At 41.5% G+C, this 21,058-nt stretch overlaps 1 protein-coding gene across 2 annotated transcripts in view; it reads right to left on the reverse strand.

Annotated features, from left to right (window-relative positions):
* Positions 1 to 21,058, reverse strand: part of LOC103181323 (serine/threonine-protein phosphatase 2A 55 kDa regulatory subunit B gamma isoform) — a 193,569-nt gene that overhangs the window by 4,223 nt on the left and 168,288 nt on the right. For both annotated transcript variants that reach the window (XM_042338812.1, XM_007897730.2), the window contains 2 exons: positions 4,353 to 4,522; positions 2,749 to 2,840 (listed from right to left, as the gene is read on the reverse strand). In XM_042338812.1, coding sequence (XP_042194746.1) covers positions 2,749 to 2,840; positions 4,353 to 4,522 — 262 coding nt within the window. The remainder of the gene's footprint in view (positions 1 to 2,748; positions 2,841 to 4,352; positions 4,523 to 21,058) is intronic.

Raw genomic sequence — 21,058 nt, forward strand, 5'->3', positions numbered from 1 at the left:
CTCGAGGGACTGAATGGCCTACTCCTGTTTCTATGACTGTTTGTGGGACATTGCTGTGCTCAAATTGGCTGACAAATTCCCCAATAAAAATACATAGTCACTGCACTGTACAGTAAACAGTATCCTGTGAAGCACTTTGAGACATTCTTCCGGACTTGAAAAGCGCCATATCAAACTAATGGATTATTATTAATAGCATTGCAGTCTAGCTTGGTCGTGTTCCCCAGTGTTCACTTGCAGAATATAAGTACAAGATTTAAAGCAGCGCTTCACAATCCAAAATAACACAACTCATCAGAACTGCATTCATCAACAAAGCAACTCTAAACCTGCTACACATTATACCCTGTTAATAATAAAAAGTTGAGGTGCGATTTCAATTAGAAACAATCCCCCAAATCCTATTTAGCAAAGAGCGAGACACAACAACAAATTACATTAGACAGAGAAAGAGAAACAAAATGAGAGACAAAAATAAATAAAAGAGTGAAAAAGAAAGAAAAAAAAGGAGAGAAAGAAAACTTCAGATAGGAGAGTGAGTGAGATGGGATGAAGGTGTTTTAGATGCATTTCGAAACAGAGGAGGTGAGGCAGAGCCATTTAGAGAGTGGGGCAAAGTGTCTGAAAGTTCATCAACTGGGCCGGGGTGGGTGGGGACATGAAGCACATGGAACGGAGCGAGTAAGACCACAAGAGATGGCAGAGGTGGGGTGCATCACTCAATTCCATGATCACCTCACCCCCAAGCAGCTGAAACTCTAATCCATGCCTTTGTTACTTCCAGACATACCTCTTTGACCACACTTTCAGTCATCTTTGTCGTGTGTGAGAGGATGTGGGCTGTGGAGTTCTGGATGATCTGGAGCTTGTGGAGAATGAAACCAGGAAGGTGGGAGACCGGCAGGGCATTGATGAAGTCAAGTATACGAAACAATTTACATTTATACAGTGCCTTTCACATCAAGAGGACATCTCAAAGCCATTGACACTGCTGACTGGGCATCCAAGCTGGAGGTGGGGAGGGGAAAGATGACTGAAAGTGCAGTCAAAGAGGGACGTCTTGAGGTAACAAAGGTGTGGATGAGAGTTTCGGCTGTGTTTGGGGGTGAGGTGATCATGGAAGTGAGCGACAGAAATGGAGGAAAGCAGGTTTAGTCAGAGCCCAAATGAAAGGTTTGAAGGAGAGTTGAAGGTTGAACAAAACACCAAGGCTCCCTGCACAACAACCAATCGGCATCCGAGAACAGGCATTTTAAGCTTAAATTCGATTCTGAAGCAAAGCCTTTTCCAAAAAGAAAACAAATACCTTAACATAAATGAATGAATAATCTGTGCACACCTTATGCCAGGAGAGCAAGTGGAGCTCAGAGGGATATTCACTTGCCTTATCCAGCTGCCGAGAAACTATTTTGGGCTACAAACCATGGCAGAATTAGTGTAATATATTGGTTGGATCTGCCTTCCTTCCCTGTAATCGTCTTCTATATTTAACACAGACCTAATTGTGTGCACTTTTAACTTGGTGATAAATAAGCTGCCGTGCCGGGCTCCATGGTTCTCTCCCACTGCAAAGCTACCCGATTAGTCTCAGTTAACTCCCATCGAGAGCCAGGTGACAAATGTGTCACACGTGCGTCCAATATAAATCATTTCCTTGGGTCTGTGATCAGTCTGTTGATTACAATTAGAGTATATCAATCACAGTCTAAACACCACAGCAGTGACCGTATTTAATAAGGATCCTTTTGCTCTTAATATAATACTTACAAGTATTTATGCACCAATAATATTTCACCACCCACATATTTTTTAAATATATGTTTTTTTTTCTTCCCCTCGTTGACCTTCCTCTCACCCTCTCCCCTCCCCACCATCCTGCAAAACCCGCTAATGTCCATCTCAGATCACCTCATCTCATCCTTCTGTGAAAAGCTTCTGTACCCACTATTGTGACTGTATACAGCACTCATTACTTAAGCCTAATAATAATTAATAATAATTCAAAGTACAGGGTTTATTATGACACGATTAAGGAGGAGCCTTAAGGCTACTAAGTTCACCTACAAATACATAGTCACTACAACTCTGCAGAAACTTTGTGAAGCGCTTTGAGATGTTTAACGCTATAGGTACCACATCAAATTGCAAGATCACAAGAAAGAAAAAAAGGCCCTTTGACCCATTTGATTTCATTCTTTCAGAATAGCCACCGTAACGTTCTCCCATCACAGCGTCAAGCAGTTCCATGAATAAGTCTAGTGTTCTGGCCACAACCACATTCCAGGTAACCTGTTCCAGTCATTAATTACTTTCTAGGTAAAAATACTCTTCCTGGTGTGTCCTGAAATCGCCCTTTGCAACCTGTGCCCTTATTCTAATACCTGGGGTATTTGAAAGTATTGTTCTGAGTTTACTTTCTCAATCCCTTGGGGAATCTTATATACTTCGATGAGACCGCACTCTAAGATAACCCTTTTCAATGCGGAAGAGTTTTAAATTGTCTAATTGTTGCTCATACATCGTTCCTTGAATACTATGGCTCATCCTTGTGGCACTACCTCTTGGACCAAGGCAGCCTCCTTATATGGTAGTGACCAGAATTGCATGCAGGACCACAGGGATTGCCTAACCAAGCAGTGAGGATGACCTCTGCAGGGATCAGTGTTAAAGTTGCATTCACACCTCACAAATTCTACAATGTGATGGAGAGGGCAGCTGAGGAGCTTGAGTGGGTAGTGTCGGGTTTACCTGTCTGAGCCATTCCACGCACATTCAAATTTGTCAAAGATGCAGTCATTCTCATAAAGAGAACAAAGTTTGCTCCGGAGGTAATCATGAACCTGTAATAAAAAAAAGCATCATTTATAATATTAAACAATTAAAAATAAGAAAGCAACAGCAACCGATTAGCAATTTATATTTTAATAGGAATAAGATTGAAAAGGCTATATTGGTAAATTCAAAAGAGCTGGATAGACTTGGGGTTTAAAAAATGCTTATGAGGCGAGAGAGACTATCATATCTTTTAAACATTGGGTCCTGTCAGATTGATGGTTGACTGCAACCATCTCCTCCAATGCTCAATATTCCTATGTGAATACACCAAACCTCCAGTGATTAGTGCTGTGTAAGCCAGAGCATTAGCTTCTTAACTTACCCAACTACAGCTTAAATTGACATTATATTTAGAAGTAATTACACAACAAACAGGAGTATTATTCCGTTCACAGATTTTGTTCCTTTCCCTACTGTTTCATTATGTCAAAGCCCATCTTAAGCAGTTTCCATTATATATAAGGTCGTGCCACAGAGCATTTCTCTATTGCAATGTGATTTTCATATTAGGAGAATGAACCTACAAGCTTTACCAGTGTGCTTCAGTGAGACACACACACAGAAACACAAGGTAAATTCTAAATGGACTAAGTAATACTGATATAGAAGTGGTTCACTAAGACATTTTAATCCCCCTCTTACACAAACTACTACAAATTGACATTGTAACTAAACGCTTATTTGCCTTTCAGCATTTATTGACATTTAGACATTATTGCTTCATTTACCTGCCTTACGTATACTATTGATTTGAGAGAAGAGATAAACAAAATCTCCTAAAGGGTAAAATAAGAGACTAATCAACTTTGAAAACAAATCTAAGGCGAGTTATTCATTGACTTTAAACACTATCTCTGTGCTTGTGTTTGTTTTTAAAATGTGACTCACACATACAGATTTTGGAATATATACGCAGGTAAGCAATTATCATGAGGCACTGCACAGAATCCTGTTGTGTTATCAGCCAATGTATCAGATGTGAATCCTGCCTCAAGCGAAACCTCGGGCAGTTAGAGAAATGAAATCCAGGGAGAGATGTCAGAGCATCGATTTGAAGTTGGGTTTCAATTTAATTCTACCTTTGACCAGTCATTAATCTCAATACTTCTGTATTCTTTTATATTGCCCAATACAGCCAAGGTACAAATACCAAACTAAAATTACTGTAGAGATTTTTTTAAAAATCAGGTTTTAAATAAAATGACACAAATCAGTCAATATGGCGTAATTAAATGTTTTTTGCACTGCTCAGATTTTAGTGCCTTGGGACGTCCTCCTGACGTGAAAGGCGCTTTACAAATGTAATTTTGTTGTTAATGTAAAAACTGTGCAATATCTTAAAATAATATGATTGCGAGAAAGAACTGTACCGGAAATTTGTGCAAAAAGCTGTAACGTTCATGATAAAATAGATGTTAGCAAAATGAACGATGCCCTTTAGTGACAGGGACCAGATTTTAGGTTTAGCACATTCCAAGCTCCTTGAATTGTCTGATCTCAAGGTTTATGCAGAATACCTGATACGTTTCTATCGGCTTGGTTTCCATGTTCAGGTCCCAGACTTTGACAGTGAGGTAATCCCGTGTCATCATGTAGCGGCCACTGTGACTGAACTTCACATCAGAAACAGACGAGGTTATCTCAGAGAAGAAGAAGCGGCCGCTGGGATCTTCCGGCTCCTCAAACACTGGGGGAAAAGGAAAGGACAGTAAAGAGCAGCTCAGTAATACGATGTTGTTAAAGGCAGCCATGTGGTGAAGCACACATTTTATTAATGTACAAAATCCCCACATATCTTTGCCAGTGTAACAATAACAAATACAAACCTTGGGTTTGATATAGCGCCTGCAGCGTCAAAATGTCTCAAAGCGTGTCACAGAAAATTGCTGTAGTTACAGTGCAGTTACTGTATATTTATTTGTAGGCGACATGTAGCCAATTTGCAGACAGCAATGTCCCACACATGGCCATGAAGTGATTGACCAATTTTATCTGGAGGATTGTAACATTGAAGCAGTTCACAAAATACACCAGATTGATAATTGGGATATCTTCTATCAGTAACCATCTGTCAATCAATCAGCATAGATGACATAACAGTCATGAGCCTTGTTGTGTGAATGCCTTTGCTTCAGCACTAAGTAGCCTTAATAGCTTGGAATAGGTCTAATTGCTGATAGCGTCACCAAAACCAACCAAAATACACCAAAACCTACATATAAGCAGAAAAATAGATGTCACCGACAATATTATATACAGTAATTTGTGGGTATTTATTTCTGTGTATCAATCACAAATCCCTCCATTCCCTCTCTGATCTCAACCCACAGCTCAGGTGCAAACCCCTCATTGTCCAGTGTCTTGAGACGTCCTCCCGACGTGAAAGGCGCTATATAAATGCTATTTGTTATTGTATGGATGCCAATCATTCTCCACAAGAATACTCATATCTCAAAATACCTTCTCCACTAGGCTGATGCAATGTATTTCACCCCATTCAATAGTGGCACAGTTTTAATCCTGGGTTAAACATGTGATCAAACTCACAGATGAGCACAGGTGCACAATGTGGAATACATCAGGAGTCCGACACGTATTCAGAGTGAAACATTTATTGGGGGGAGGTGGTCAGCCGAGTGTCTGACACATGCGGAAATCCATCACCGCGCTTAAAAGAATGAGAATTCCATGCATCCCGCCTTAAACGTGGAAATTCCAGAGGTAGATTGTTGGAGAGAATGAAACCAATGGCTGGATTTTAAATATGAAAAAGACAAATTGCTAAAGGTTTTGAAAGAATAGTTATCAGAGTAGCTGTCTAATGGTTTGAAATTCACACCAAGTTTGAAAAGCAAAATAAGATGCTTACAGCCAACAGAGGAACGAGGCTTGCGCCTCAGCTAAAACCAGATGCAAACTCATGCCCGAGTGCTGAAAGGAGTGTTTTCTAAAGCCAGTTTCCCTTCTGGCTTTTCACTTTAGCTCACTATCATTAGGTTTAGTTAATTGGTCCTTCAGATGAGGCGTTAATCTGAGGTCTCGTCTGCCCGTTGAGGTGAACGTTAAAGATCCCAAGGCACTATCTGAAAAGAGAATACTAGCCAACAACCGCCGCCCCCCCACCCCCTCCATACAGATAAAAGCTAAAATTAGATCCACCACTTCTTGGCTGTTTGTGGGACATTGGTGTGCAAACATTGACTGCCGTGTTCGCCTACACAATACACAGTGACTGCACCTACAGTAAATCCTGTAGGGCTTTGCGACGTTCTCCCTTCAAACTCCTGTATTGTTGAGCTCTCCGAGGCGCTACTCCCCATGACAGGAAAGGTGTAATATCAAATGTAAAGATTATTGTTTTCAAGGAAAATTTTGGCTTAATGAAGATAGCAGGCTATATACAAGCAAACAAAATCAAGGACACATTTGAATGAGTCAGAGTGGGCCATGGTTACTATATGTTCAATTACAGATTTTCTGTAGGGGATTCTTCAAATGAATATTTAGCAGTTCTACTTTACTGGATGCAAGCTGACTTGATTAGTACAATTATACAACATGCCAATGCCAAGTCATTTTCAAAACTGCTTCACATTGAACCGGTTATCAAGCAGCGAGCAATCATGTTTTATAACTACATGTACTGCATTACCTTCAGGCTATTTATTAGCATACTTGCCTCTTGGGCTGATTAGCCCAGCATGGTGTCATTCAGATACAATGACAACACTAGTCTGAACCCCTGAGTAATTATTTCAGATTTGGGTCCTGCATTTTCGATGAATATTTTAAGTTTAGTGCGTTCTGCGCATTGCAACATTTCACGGTGTAACCCGTTATAGGAAGTGATGGCAAGTGCACAAACTGGAACAAAGCAGACACAACCATCGTATAGATTCTAACCCACTCTGAAGGGCGGAAGGATTTTTTTTCCATTTAAATGTCAATAGGCATGTGGAACAAACTATCAAAGCTGGTTTAGGAGTAAGGAACTCCGGTATAAAACACGACTGGCAAATTGTTGGAAATTGAATGGGCTCAGCATTATTCAATGCTGGGATAAATATGCTGAAGGCAGCTTTTGGACAGTTAGATGGGTAGCGTACATGGACCGATGGGCTACTTCTGCCTAAAACTGTTACTGTGTTATTATGAAGCCATAATAATAAATAAAAAATCAAACAAATATAAAACAAGTGAAATCAATCCAAATTAGACCAATGCTGAAATCCACATCAGCAAGGGTTAGCCTGGCTCAGTTGCCATCACTCTCGCCTCTGAGTTGGGTTAATGATAAAGCTCCACATTGGGACTTCAGCTCCTTGTCCAAGCTGATACTGCATTACAGTACTGGAGGATCACTGAATTGACAGAGGTCATCCTTCAGAGCAGACATTAAACTGATGTCCCCTCTGCCTTTTTACAAACTTTTTTGATGTGCTCAACAGTTCTTCTAATAAGTTGATCATTCATGGCTGTTTGTCGGTCCTTCCTGTGTGCAAATTGACGACTGTTGCCCTTCTCAAATTGATACCAGGCAGGGCACGTTCTGTTATTTACACCAGTGCACATCGAAAGGAAACAAACCAAATATCTAGGAATAACTAAATGGGTTGACGATCTTACATACCGAATATAAAATAGTTTCAACAAAGAGAATTAGGAAAACAAATTTTCATTATTTACCCACAAATATCCAAGTGCCATTTTGGTTCAGTTGGTAGCACTCTTGCCCAGGTTGGAAGGTTGTAGATTCATGTCCCATGCTAGGACGTAAGCATAACATTGGCTCCAGTGCAGTACCACAGCAGTGGTGTGTTGTCAGAGGAGCTGTAATTCCCTATGGCAAACTGATCTTACCAGCCCGGTCAAGTGGATGTAACACATTGCATTGCAATTATTTTTTAAAAAAGGGAATTCGTTGGATTGGGGTGACCTGGTTGCTGTTTGTGGAATGTTGCTAGTTCAGATGAGCTGATACATTTGTCTTACATTAAGAGATACCGTTATGTCAAAGCAACTCCTTGGGTGAAGCCGTCCAAGGCATTCTGCCATGATAAGGGGCTAAATAAAATAATATTTTAGAACGAAACAAAATATTAGATTTTAACTTTTTAGAAAAAAACAAAAGACTTTTAGTCTTTTAGTACAAACTACAGGACACCAGTTACTTGCTGCATTCTGACAGCAGATTTGGCAACACAAGCATAAAAAGGTGTTTCGGTTTAACCTAATGAACGACTGAACATGACTCGACTAACCAGCAGTGCGAGCTGCACCTCATGTAGTAGTGGCGACCTTTTCCAGTCCTAATCACACTCAATCACACTGCTACTCTGCTGTTTCATTAATCTGGGCTGCTTGTAATTTGTTGTCACGACTGCAGTCTGAAGATATCCTGCTGAGGGACAAAACCCTTCTCTTTGTTTTGGAGAATAAAAACTACTCAATTCAGTCTTTCCAAGAGTTTTATTTCAGCTCAACACTGCAAAGCAAAAATGAGAAATGGAAACGGGGAATAATTATAATAATCCTTGCATTTAATATAGAGTCTTACCACGTCGCTGAAACATCTAAAAGGGCGTTGCAAGATTTTACTGTAATGTGTTGTGACCGTGTATTTGCAGGCAAATGCAGTAACCAATTTGCACAGTAAATATCCCACAAACAGCCAAGTGAATGCTACCAGTTTTACCTGGGGGAATTGTTGGCCAGGAATAAGGAGTCTTTTCTAATGACACCGTCCAGCTGATAAGCATCCCACCATCTCAGATAACGTTAGTGAATCCTGATAATGTGATACACCATGAATACCAAACAGTTCTGCTGACACATGTCCTGCCTAACAAAGTTCATCTCATTGTGTGGGATTAAACTCATCATTTGCAGTGTCAAATGGTGCAACACTTGCAAGCCTCTCAAATTCCACAGGCAGTGCAAATAATTGCATCCATTATAGTTGAACCTATAATATTTATGTCGATTCTCCTCCTTAAAAGTTACCACAGTACTAGGGAACAGCAATTTTTATGTTCCTAATTCAGTTTAAATTTCACATAATCTCCTTTTTCTGGATCATATTCTTGATATGGTCTTGATGCCCTTGCCCCCCTCACCTCCCGAACTGCCTGCTACTCATGACCCTCACCCTGGTACAACAGCCACCTCCGCTCCTTCAAGGATCAGGTGCGTGCCGCTGAATGCACCTGGCTCAAATCTGATCTAACAGTACATCGGCAGATCTGGTTGGACCACATCAAAACATACCGCTCCACCCTTGCCTCTGCCAAAACATCCCTCTACTCCAAGATAATCTTGGAGGCAAAGGACAACTCCAGGCTTTTCTTCTCTACTACCAACCGGCTATTCCGTCCACGCTCCCATGTCTCGCCCATTCTCTCCTCAAATTCTGACTGTGAGGAGATGCTGGATTTCCTCGAGTCGAAAATCGAAAGGATATGTTCAGCTGTCTCCGTCCTTCCAACTGCCACTCCCTCCCCATCTCCCCCACACATTCCGACCCCTACCCATCCCTCCATCCACATCTTCGAATCTGTTTCTCCCTCCTCTCTCATCACCACTGTATCCAGCGTGAAACACACAACCTGCTCCCTTGACCCCATCACCACCCCTCTCTTTACCTCCCAGCTACACCTCCTCACCCTTCTACTCTCCAACACCATCAATCTCTCCCTAGCACCATTTCCACTCCACTAAAAACAGCTATAATCATCCCCATCCTGAAGAAACCTTCCTTGGACCCATCCCTGCTTTCTAACTGCCGGCACATCTCCAAATTCCCTTTTCTTTCCAAGGTCCTTGAAAGAGTCGTTGCTTCCCAGCTTTGTTCCAGCTATCCTATGAAGTGGTGCTGACTGAGGTCAGCAAGAGGAATCGGGATGAAATTGTTGCATTCTACTCCGACAAAAGGTGCAATCCACAACCTCATTGATTCACAATGGTAACCACTCAAACATAGAAATATCTCGGAGACTACAGAGGAATGAGTAAGAGTGAGGCATTACATTTAGTGGCTCCTATGGTTAAAAAGAAACATCAGTGCAGACTTAATGTGCCACATGGCCTGTATCTGTGGCATGACCTTCTATGAATCTGCACAAATTGACACAGGTTAAACAAACCAAAGTGCATTGTAAATGCCCAGTGTGGGGTTATTTTGCCAATTTTTCTCCATTCATGCTGTATTGAAAATCTGCAGATCTTCAATATAGCATGAATGGAGTAATGATCCATTGGTGCTAGAAACCTGATGGGATTTGGCTGAAGTGCCACCCGATCTGTCAAATATGAGAGAAAAATGCAAGTGGGAAGCTAGGACATGTATGGCCTACTGTTGATGTGATAATTAGCACTGGTGATATTACCATTCCTCACTCTTAATTGCTGGTATAGTGACCATGAAAGTGGCTTCTCCCCTGTCTCCTCTCTCAGGAGATAACGCTTCATGTAGAGTATTAGCTCATTTATTATGAATAGTGTGTATGAAAGGTCATCATATTTGATCAAAGTGTTCAGTTGAAAAGACGATCGAATTCAACGGTTGGGAGAATAAGACCTCATCACGGATACTCTCAGGAGACTGAGAACGTATTAATAGGGCTTCTGGTTTTCGGGTTTAAAAAGTAAAATTTTCAGGATTTATTTTTAGCTTTTTTTTAATTCTAAAAATTGGGATTTTTCAAAGATTTTCACTTTTAATGGAAAATTCAGACAGACCTTGCACATGGAGGAGAGGTCCCTTGATGCATGTGGAGTGCCTGTCTCCTCTCATGTTTGAGGAAGGAGGCATTGAGTATCTCTCCCCTTACACATGAGCAGCGCACGTCAGAACAGGTAACCATTGACAGGGTTTTGCTGTGTTTATTAGATAAACTCTGATTTCTATATTTTTTTTCTATCGGGGGTGTTTTATCAGATTAAAACTGAAAATCATAAATGTCCTACATATTAAGCATTAGACTCCTTCAGTGGTGATAGAGCATTCCAATGTACTGGTTAGCAGTGCACTCTCTCATTCAGACCAATGACCTGTGAAAACTGCAAAGGAATAAGAAGGTGAAAAAAAAGGCAATGACTCGAACTGTGGTAAAACAGAAATAATGAAATGTAAATCGGCAATTCGGCCTGCACTCTCTCACACAACTGCATGGCTGGTTATCAAGCCTTGAAGGAACTGGCCAATGATGTCTGGCACAGGGCTACATTGCTCCAGCCTCACATTTTTATTTCCAACACCGCCCATCGCCCAGTCTGAGTGAAATTGCCAATTTAGTAATAAATTAAGGCCAGCTTTGTGCCGTGAGCTGGTACGCACCGGGAAAGAGATCGAGACTCCCAAACTAATTTTTACATCTGAATCCTACAACTGACACAGAAGCTATCATGTCATTAGTCTGCACTGCAATGTAACCCAGGCTTCACAGAGCTAACCCACCAAATCCCCTCATGGAAGCTAATCCATTGTGTGCACTATAACTTGACAGGTTATTTTTTTGGTCAGCCAGGTGTCTGACACATGCAGACAGGCAACTCAAAAGCATGAGGAACAAGGTACATGTTTTCCTGGCCATTTTGGTGCAGAAACTTATGAGGATTACTCAGGTAATACAAAAAATATTATATTACCTGGGAGTTCTGGAATACTCCAAATAGGAATATAAGAAAGCACAGAATGTGAAAAGTCCATTCGGTTCATCAAGCTCACTCCTTTCACAAATCATAAAACAATCTACCCCATTGTGGATCCACCCATCATCTCCTGGGGAAAGGTCTTTGTAAAACAGTCCCAAAGATAAACAATGCAAAATCACCACAGAATATTCCCACATTCAACTCTTAGGTGTTCCTGATAACTCAGAGCTTTAGTATTTAAATGTCCTTGTCCTTCTTTTCTAAATCCAAAAAAAATGGTTTTAAAGGCCACTGCCCCAAAGTCCAACAATTATTTGGAGATGTGGCCTCTCCAGTGATCTGCAGAATAACTTTTTTTTAAAAAAACTTAATGTCAAAGATCCTGGAGATGGAACTTCTCACTTGATTGACTTTGTTAATAACGGCTTCGCATTGATTGGAAACCTTCAAAGAAAGATCAATAATTACACACAGGTTCTTCTTCTCTCTTCTGTTAATGGATATCCTTTCTTTTTGTACATACGTTTGCTCTTTCTTCTTCTACCATGCATTATCTGGCATTTGCAATCTCCAATATCCTTGACATTAAATCAGTAAATTGATCAAAGTGCACTCCTACATTACAAATAATGTCAAGTGAACCTCAGTTGGATTTCAAACCTAAAGTAACCCTTTCACAGAGCAGCAGCGGGGGAATGAACCATTGGTTTGGCTCTCACTGAATTGTAGCAACATTTATTTACAAGTTCAATGGTTTATTCCATAGGTGAACCAAGGCTCCTACAATTCACTGGGCTCTAACTTGCAAGATCAGTAACTTGCTAAGCCTGCCCTTCTCTGGAAGCATCTTAGGTTGATCTGTTGGACCTCTGCTTGGCCATCAATCTCCTGCCGGTTACCAGGGATTCCACACTTTGACAAAGTCAAACCTGAGGTCAGTGTGAGAGACATTACAAAGGTAGACACAGCATTCTCTATTTTTGTGAATCTCAGAAATTCCAGCCCATTAATAGCCTATCCCTTTAATTTAGAAGTTACTTGAAGAAGTGCACTACCCTGCTAACAGAAATGCGCGGTCTACCTCACGCTTTTCCTATATTGTACAGCAATGGAAAAAAACAAGCATAGAAATACTAAGCGTATATTTACATGTAAGGGCAGATAAAGCAATGTGACAAGAACTAAACACAATGTCAGCGACATGGGTTTTAAACAGTAATGTTTCTATTTCAATTACCGAACACTCCCTGGAGAACTAAACGATCATTGTTCCGATGGCAGAGCAGGAGGCCTGTGCTTACACTGGGTGAAACCCACTAAACAAATATGGCAACATTCACTAGATAACTCAGTTGCCCCAACTACTCCCTCCACTTAGCGAACAGGATATCTGTGTCCCCCACCTGACCAGGCCTAACATTTGTAGCTTTCAGCCATCTGCCCTGCTGAATGGAACTCCTTCCTCTCTACTTGAAAGACTGCCTTAAGACCATTCTTTTCAACCGCGCTTTTGGTCACCTCCCACCTCCTTCCTCGTTCACCTCCCGCCCAACTCAAGCTCCCAATCAGCTATGTGATGCACTTTGAAACATGAAAGGCGCTGTATAACTGAAAACCTGTTGTTGTTAAAAAGGCATGGGCAAAGCAGTGTGTGACGATCAGATGTTTTAGCAAATTGGTCACACAATGGCTATATCTGGGATATAAATAGCACCTTCACCCTCTAGGTTGATTTGCATTTTACTAATCGTCAATGAGGGAAGGTCAGGGTAGAACATTATTGCTTTGCATGTTCATGGACTTTTTTTTGTAAACTGTGACAAAAGAGGGGTGAAAGCCAACAAATAAGATTGTAGCCAAGTTGTCAGAAATGAAACAAAAGTAAATCCAGAAATTACATGGAGAACCCATATACAGTTAGTTGCACTTAAGGTAAAAACAAAATTTAAAGAAAGTTATTTGACTCGAGGACAAAGTACTTGAATACTAACATACACCTTTTCTCACTGCTCAACCCCTTAAATGTAGCATTTAAAGCCCAATTCAAAAGTTTCTTACCCCATCATGCTAGCACATGCCTGTAATTTTCCTGTCACATTTCAACGGAGACGATAATAAGCACAGGCCAATTATCATCTCAAAGAGCCCATTATTGGAGGCAATCAGGATGTAAGCGTGTCAGAGATAACAGTCAGTCATTCATTCGGACAAATTGCCACATTCACCGCACATTAAAAGTACAGATGCCGTCAAATCGCATTCACTGACTTTAATTACATATTTTTCAAAGGAAAAGAATGTAAAAGGAAAAATGCTGCCCAGTTTCCCCCTGATCTGGCTTCCATTTAAACCCAAGTGTTAGGGACTTTAATGCACCCCTTGCTTAAGTGTAAGTGAAGACTGCGAGTGGTCACGAGGGGATACAGCCAACAAAGCTTTCAACATGATCAGAAAAGATAAAAGATAATGTATCACTACAGTAGCGTCCCTCGGGTTCGTCTCCCCTTCAAGGTACTTGGAATTAATTAGATGGCAGATGTGCTGGGTTGGTCTGCTATCGGGTGGTATTCTGTGCGCAACAGGAAGAATATTATTGTCATCCAAGTCAATGGGGGGAGTGGGGGAGGGGGGAGGGCGGAGAAAGGAAGGTGCTGTAGGCTTCTCATGTTCGTCCTCTGCCGATCATAGAAAGGAGGAGGAAACATGCAAGTGAAATGCTTTGGGAGCTACTTCCCTTTGCCAGATCTTGGGGCAAAAGATTCTGACCAGTGGGCTGAGATCCAAGCTTTGTCTGTGATGAGCTCAGTCACATGGGACTGTGGCAAACCTGTGCATTTAATTTTACGTGACAAATGTTGTGAGGTGACAGCGGTTCCGCATGGCAATTTCAGTAATTGCTTCACCTCCATGTCTCTTCAATGCTGTGTTAACTCTGCACAATTGGCAGCGAATGGCCACGATTTTGACAGCAATCTGCCACCTACCATGCAGTACAAATATGGCTCATGTGCACAAATCACACTGCAGTCCTGCTCCCCACACCAGCTGGTGGAGGCGGTGGCTGAGAGGACTCTACAAAATGGGATTTTAGCAGCTCGGGCACCAGAAGTTCCGTCTGCAATGAATTCCTGATTTCAACTGTGGAGGCCGGGTCACTCCAATCCAATCCACTCCAATCCTCATCCTGGCTACCCATCCCCCAGCAGATCAACATTAAGATCCTTCAAATGGCTCACCCTACCTACCCTATCTCTGCGATCAGTCTCCTGCGATCCTCCTCCCTGGTCACATCTTTCATTCTGCCAACTCCAGCCTGCTACATGTCCTGCACCCAATCATTGATAGAGGCACTTTCATCCCTTCTCTCTGGAACTCTCTCCCCAAATCCCTCCACCTTGTCGCCTTCCTTCTCTTTGCTTTCAAATGATGCCTGAAGATCTACCTTCTTGACTGCACTTTTGTGAGACATTGTAGTGCTCAAACTACCACATTTACCAACAAATACAAACGCTTGACAGCAACTATCTGTAAAGAGCTTGAAACAGTTTAGAGGCGGTAGACATTGCTTGAGATGCAAACATTATTGGAGCCCTGGTGACTGAAGAAAACCTTGGATTTTTATAATCCCAGCTCATCCTCTTGGCCCGAGACAATGTAAAGATCGTGGGAAGAATTTTTTTTCCAAGGGAAAAAAAATAAGCTTTGTGCAAACAGCATTCATTCAGAGTAATACAGAACCTTTATCAATTCTTTATGAAAAAAGCATTAATCATTTGGGTCCAAGTCTGGGCTTACTTTGTGATAGACACTGACCTTTAAATCAATCCCCTTGTTACACTTTGCCGCTACATGGCCACTGACAACAAGAGTGGTTGTGTCTTCGATCGAGGACTTAATCAGCCTCCATGTATGATTTATAATGATCTTGTGTAATTTTATAGCAACACGGTGATCTGCCTGAATCCTCTGCCCTTTGCTGTCACCTAGTTCTTTTCATTAATAGCATTTATCTAACAGACCTGAAAGACACTTATCACTAAAATCCAGCTGCTGTGCAGAAATATAGTAATTAACAGCACCCAGTGCAATGGATGATGAAAATTCCAACATTTAATAAAAACAAATCAAAATGTACATTCCATCATATATCAATTGACATTTCCTGGAAATTTTAATACCAGAAAAGAGGAAAGTTCTTCACATATGGATTAGAATGAGAGCTGGAGCAAGTTTGGAGGTTTTGCACACAGTGTGTGCTCAGACAGCAACAAAACCTTTCTGGTTTGGTGCCACATCTGAGAGTCTTTAACAAATAGCAAGACAGTCTTGAAGCCATTACGTGTTTTCCTACCTGCATGAAGGGAGATGGAAAGAAAATACTTTCCTATGAGGGGCAGAAATTGGCTGCTCACTCCATGGCTGTTTTAGCGACACTTCCGTGTGCAAATTGAATGCAAATTTGCCTACAAAACATACAATTGCTACACTTTACAATAAGTCCTGTGAAAGTCCTTCTGATGTGAAAGGCTCTAGGTCAAATGTAGAGTTTTTTTTATTTAAAAAGGAAAAATAATACAGCCAAGATCGAAAGGTCTCAGCAAAATCAAAACCAACCCAAAAGCCAAGCAAGTAATGAGGCTTTCCAGGTTGAATGGCATCCGCCTCTTCCTGTGTAACTCCCTTTACTGGGAGCTTTTGCAACAGATCCTCTCACAAATTCCATATTCAGTACCCGTACCAAGGATTATGAGAATTGGAATGAAAAGAGAGAAGGCAGGATGTGTTAATGTGCTATTAGCTGCAGCTTTGTGAATGCAGTTAGTGGGTTTAGAATGTGAACTTTTCCTAATGTCTTTGTACTCATGGTTCTGATCCAATTTGTACCCCTTAATCTTATACATCCTGATTGCTCCCTTTCTGATGAAAGGTCACATCAAACCTTAATCTATTCTGCTTTTTCCTCAAACCTTAATCCATGCTCCCTCACCTGTCCTGTTCTGTGCTCTAACATTGTGCCTTGGTTCCTACCTCAGCAGAACAAAGAAGCCAAACAAGAAAGGGCAGAGTCATTTTCAAAAATATGTAGCTCATTTTTAAACTGAGCTTCTGTTATCCAATAGAGAACGTACAGAGAAACTATTTCCTCTGGTGGGGGAATCCAGAACGAGGGAGCATAATCTTACAATTAGAACTGGGCCTATTTTGGAGCAAAACCAGGAAGCATTTATTCCCACAAAAGGTTGTGGTGATATCTGGAATTCTCTAAGGTTGTGGTGATATCTGGAATTCTCTCTCACAAAAGACTGAGATCGATAATATTTGTTAGGTAAGGGTATAAAGGGATATGGAGAAAAGGCAAGTAAATGGAGTTGAGGTACAGATCAGCCATGATCTAAAAGAATGGTGGAACAGACTCGAGGGGCTGAATGGCCTACTCCTGTTCCTCCAGTCCAAGACCATAGCAGTGTTGCCCTCTCCACCCCCTTCTGGTGCTCACCCCCCCGTTTGGATAACCAGCTAGCAGCATCAAGCACTTTGAGATGTCCCCCTGATGTGAAAGATGCTATATGAATGTGAACTGTTTTGTATCAGGCCTCTGCAGATTTAGTTGAGCCAAGCTGTGTGTGACACGGAACTGGCTAAGGGCATTCCCAGCTGTGGCTGGGGACGCCGCTGATGTCAGGGGCCTTCTGCACCCGAGCTGTCATCTGGCCACTAAGCACCAGAAACAGGAGGTGTACATTCTATCTGAGCTCACAGTAAGGGAGGGGCAGGTCTCACTGTATTGTTAAACAGCGAGCACATCGCAAATGTGGACTTACCATTCAAATGACCACCCGAGGCAACTCGATCATGGCATCATGATCCTGCTGTAAACCCGCAGGCTGCTGAGATATCAATGAATGTCTGTACTGACCGTCATCTATTTGCTTACTTTTAAGTACCAGACAAACATGTAGAGTCTTTGGTCAGTAATAAGCTACCCAAACCCCATGCAAAGCGCCCGTGACAACGCATCAACCATCCGCCAATTACTGCCAGTGTCTCAAGCAACGGTTAATTAGTTGCAGTGGTTTGTGAAGAAGATCGAAGGAGCACAAGTCTAAGAAAAATCAGTTAACCTTGTCACGCATCTCATTGATGGAAATGATCAATAATTGAATCAATATTCATTAAGGAAACTCAGTTGCAAATGTCCCGTTTGCTGATTCTCATGTGTCTGATTTACTATTTGAACTGACAGAAAATCCATGTACGTTGTCCTGTCTGGAGTCACAATGTATTTGCACAATGTGAAGCTCATTTGTTCTTTTGTCTGGCTCCATTGTAGATCTTTTTTATACTGTTGTGGTTATTCCAACGATGATTTAATTCTGCCAGGAGATATTGCTAAAAAAGGGTTTGATTGCCCTTGAATGTTGAAAATACAGCCTTACGTAACCACATCTTTCATTCTCAGTTGGTGGGCAGAAATAATGTTTAGTAGGTAAGGCAGGTCTAAGTTGGGTGGTGGGGAAGGGGAAAGTGTCCTAATTTGCAATATTTGCTACAGAGATGGGAAATGCTGAGTTTGTCTTGCAAAAACCCTTCTAATTTGTTTACAAAAGGACTAATCGCTGTTACCTCCAAGCAATCTCCTTTACAGCATGTAGCATCCACAACAACAACTTGCATTTATATAGCACCCTTTACGCGGGGTAGCGTCCTGGAGCGCTTCACAGTGGCAGAGTCAGACAACGGAGTATCACTAGATCAGCTCAGAGATGTGTTCAGGGGACATTCCTTGAGAAAACATTTAAGACATGACGGCTTTTGACAGTGGCTCTTTGCACTGGAGGACTATTTATAAAAGCCAATAACTCCCTTTAACAGAGCAGCTTTATCTCTAACATAATCCTAAACCACACTTACATTGAATTGTAATCAACAAGTGATTTATAAAAATATTAAGAATATCATCAAATATCAGGCAGGTTTTAACTCTACTTATGTCATGCTCTGGGAGGTACACAGCAAGACATTATGACGAGTTGCGCTAGTTTGACTTCCCACTGACATGTATGAATCACAAACTACAGGCTAACTCTACCTCGATTTCGCTATAGTTTCTGTTGATTTGTACATTTGGTTTAAAATAGTGACGGGGTATTTCAAAGTTTGTTCCACACTAGAATTTGTTTTAATAGTACATCACAAAGAGCATTAAAGGGGGAGATTTTAAGGATGTTGGTCAAAGACACATTGAAAGAGAGAAATGCTTAACATGGTTCTGAACTTATGGAAGTGTTTTGGGGAGAGTTTTAGAGATTGGAGACAAAAGAGAGTAAGAGGTGGGAGAGACAGCAGAGGGAGTGTGCGGCTAGATTTTGAAAGGACCCTGAAGCTGGCAATTGGGGATCAGGAGAGCCTGGCAAGGATGGGGATACGTAATAGGCATGAGGAATCCGAATAAGAGAGAAAATACAGACTGCACAATCCTGCATGAGCTGGATCACGCTTTGAGACGTCTAGAAGACGTGAAGAGCGCTGTATCAAATGCAAGGATTATTATTATTATATTATTATAATTGCCTAAAAGTAAACTAAACAGATTCATTGATTTCAGCTCCTACCTTCCGACAAGTGGTTGAATAGCTTTTCATTACAGGCCTTGCTCCACCACTTTTCCCATCTCTACATGGAATACGTGGCAATAATTTTCCTGTTGTGTGTGGTTTCAGACACGATTTAAATCCCAGATGATCTCCCATTACAGAAGCTCTCCTGTGCTGACTGACAGCTACGGAGGCAGATAAAATGAATGTCCCATTATTACTACATTCTCCATAATTAAAGCAAACTGAAGGCTGAAGCTTCTTTTTCTTCTGAGTTTAGGTTAATTGGGGTCTTTCAGCTTTGAAAGGATCTCAGCCACAAGTGCAGTTACGGGGACAATGCCTTTTCTAAAGCACTTTCCTGAAGCGTGAGAGGCGTCGTGTACCTTTTATTTCTGACTCAAACACAAAGATAACCTGATTTAGTTCTTTTCCTTTCATTTTTAAAATTTGTTTCCTCCTTTACACTTTCTTCGCTTCCCTGGTGCCTTGTGCAATGTTTCCCTGGTGGAGAGGATGGTGGACTCCAAGAACTGTTAACATTACTTATTTTGCTTGGAGGTGAAAAGGGGAGCCTAAGGCGACATCCCTTCATTCAGCGAAACCCTGAAACCCTCGTATAACACTTGGAACAATGGTTGGGGGAGTCAAAGACTGGACTGGGACCACAAGGGCATCCCATAGTGTGAGAGAAAGAGAAAAAAAAATGAGGGTGAGAAAGCAAGCGAGCCAGCCAGAGAGAATATGGGTGTAAATTAATTAGTAAGGTGAGCACGCCTGTGTGCAAGAGAGAGAGAGAGAAAGAGAGAAAGTATGAGCATTAGAGTGAGGAGAGAGAGAAAGGACACAGAAAGCGAGAATCAGAGTCTTTAGGGTTTAAAAGGCATGCAAAAGGCATCACTTCCAATAAAAAGTTCTTCTAATAAAGNTTTTTCAGGGAATCCCTTGTATGTTGCAATGACTTGGAGACTTTGATGGAGAAAATACAACAACAACTTGCATTTATGTAGCACTTTTCATGCGGGGTAGCGTCCCGGAGCGTGAAATATGGTTTACATCACAGCACTACCACTTTAGACTGCTTTATCTTCCCTCCCATTCTCTGTCTTTCCTTTACACCCCCCAACTCCCCGACAGTCAAAATCATTGAGAGACATGTTCTCCCTGTTTACACAGCGATCATCATGTGATCCATTGACCCATTCTAATTTCTTTACACAAGGCAACCACACAGTCTTGAAACCAAAAAATTAGACTCTGCGGTATCGAGCAATGGCCGCCAATTCCACTTCTGGCTCATCAGGTCATCAGCGATACTTGCTGTGCACACACATGCAATGTGCAGAAAGTGATGTCAGCAGCGACCCAACAAGCAGCAATCTGGAAGGTGACTATTTTGTAGCACGGGAAGCCAGCAGCCAGCGCTGGAAGCTCTGAAGCCACAATACTGTGGATCCACAGTAGACCCGGCTATAACCAAACCGGGGCTCAACCAAGGTGCCTTCTGAAAGGACTGCACTGTATACAGTTCAACGCAACCCTGACTTCTTCAAACATTGAGGCTAAAAGTGGCACTAGCATTAAACATCAATATCACATGTTCATAAATTTAGAATAAAGTCTTGATAAACAAATACAAACATTTAGGACATTACGTTCATACGAAGTCCAATTGAACATCTAGCTCATGCATAATACTGTTCCGTTACTGCACTGCTAACTGAATCGAGCATGCTGAAATGTAATAGAGATTATTAAATCTTGTAAGAAGCAATAAAATGAAACAGGAGAAAGCAGAAAGTGAGGAGGATTAGGTGCATGACATGCCCCACGTATTGTCTTAATGTCAGAAAAGCTCAAGACAACGGGGCAAGAAGTGCCTCTGCATTGACGAGGAATTGAGGAATTAGGCATTCACCAAAAAACAGAACAAATCATCGGAGAAAATAAAAACAGTGACCTGTTCAGTGCCACTA

Source organism: Callorhinchus milii, unplaced genomic scaffold (assembly GCF_018977255.1).
Source record: "Callorhinchus milii isolate IMCB2004 unplaced genomic scaffold, IMCB_Cmil_1.0 Scaffold1, whole genome shotgun sequence".
In the NCBI taxonomy this organism is placed as follows: domain Eukaryota; kingdom Metazoa; phylum Chordata; class Chondrichthyes; order Chimaeriformes; family Callorhinchidae; genus Callorhinchus; species Callorhinchus milii.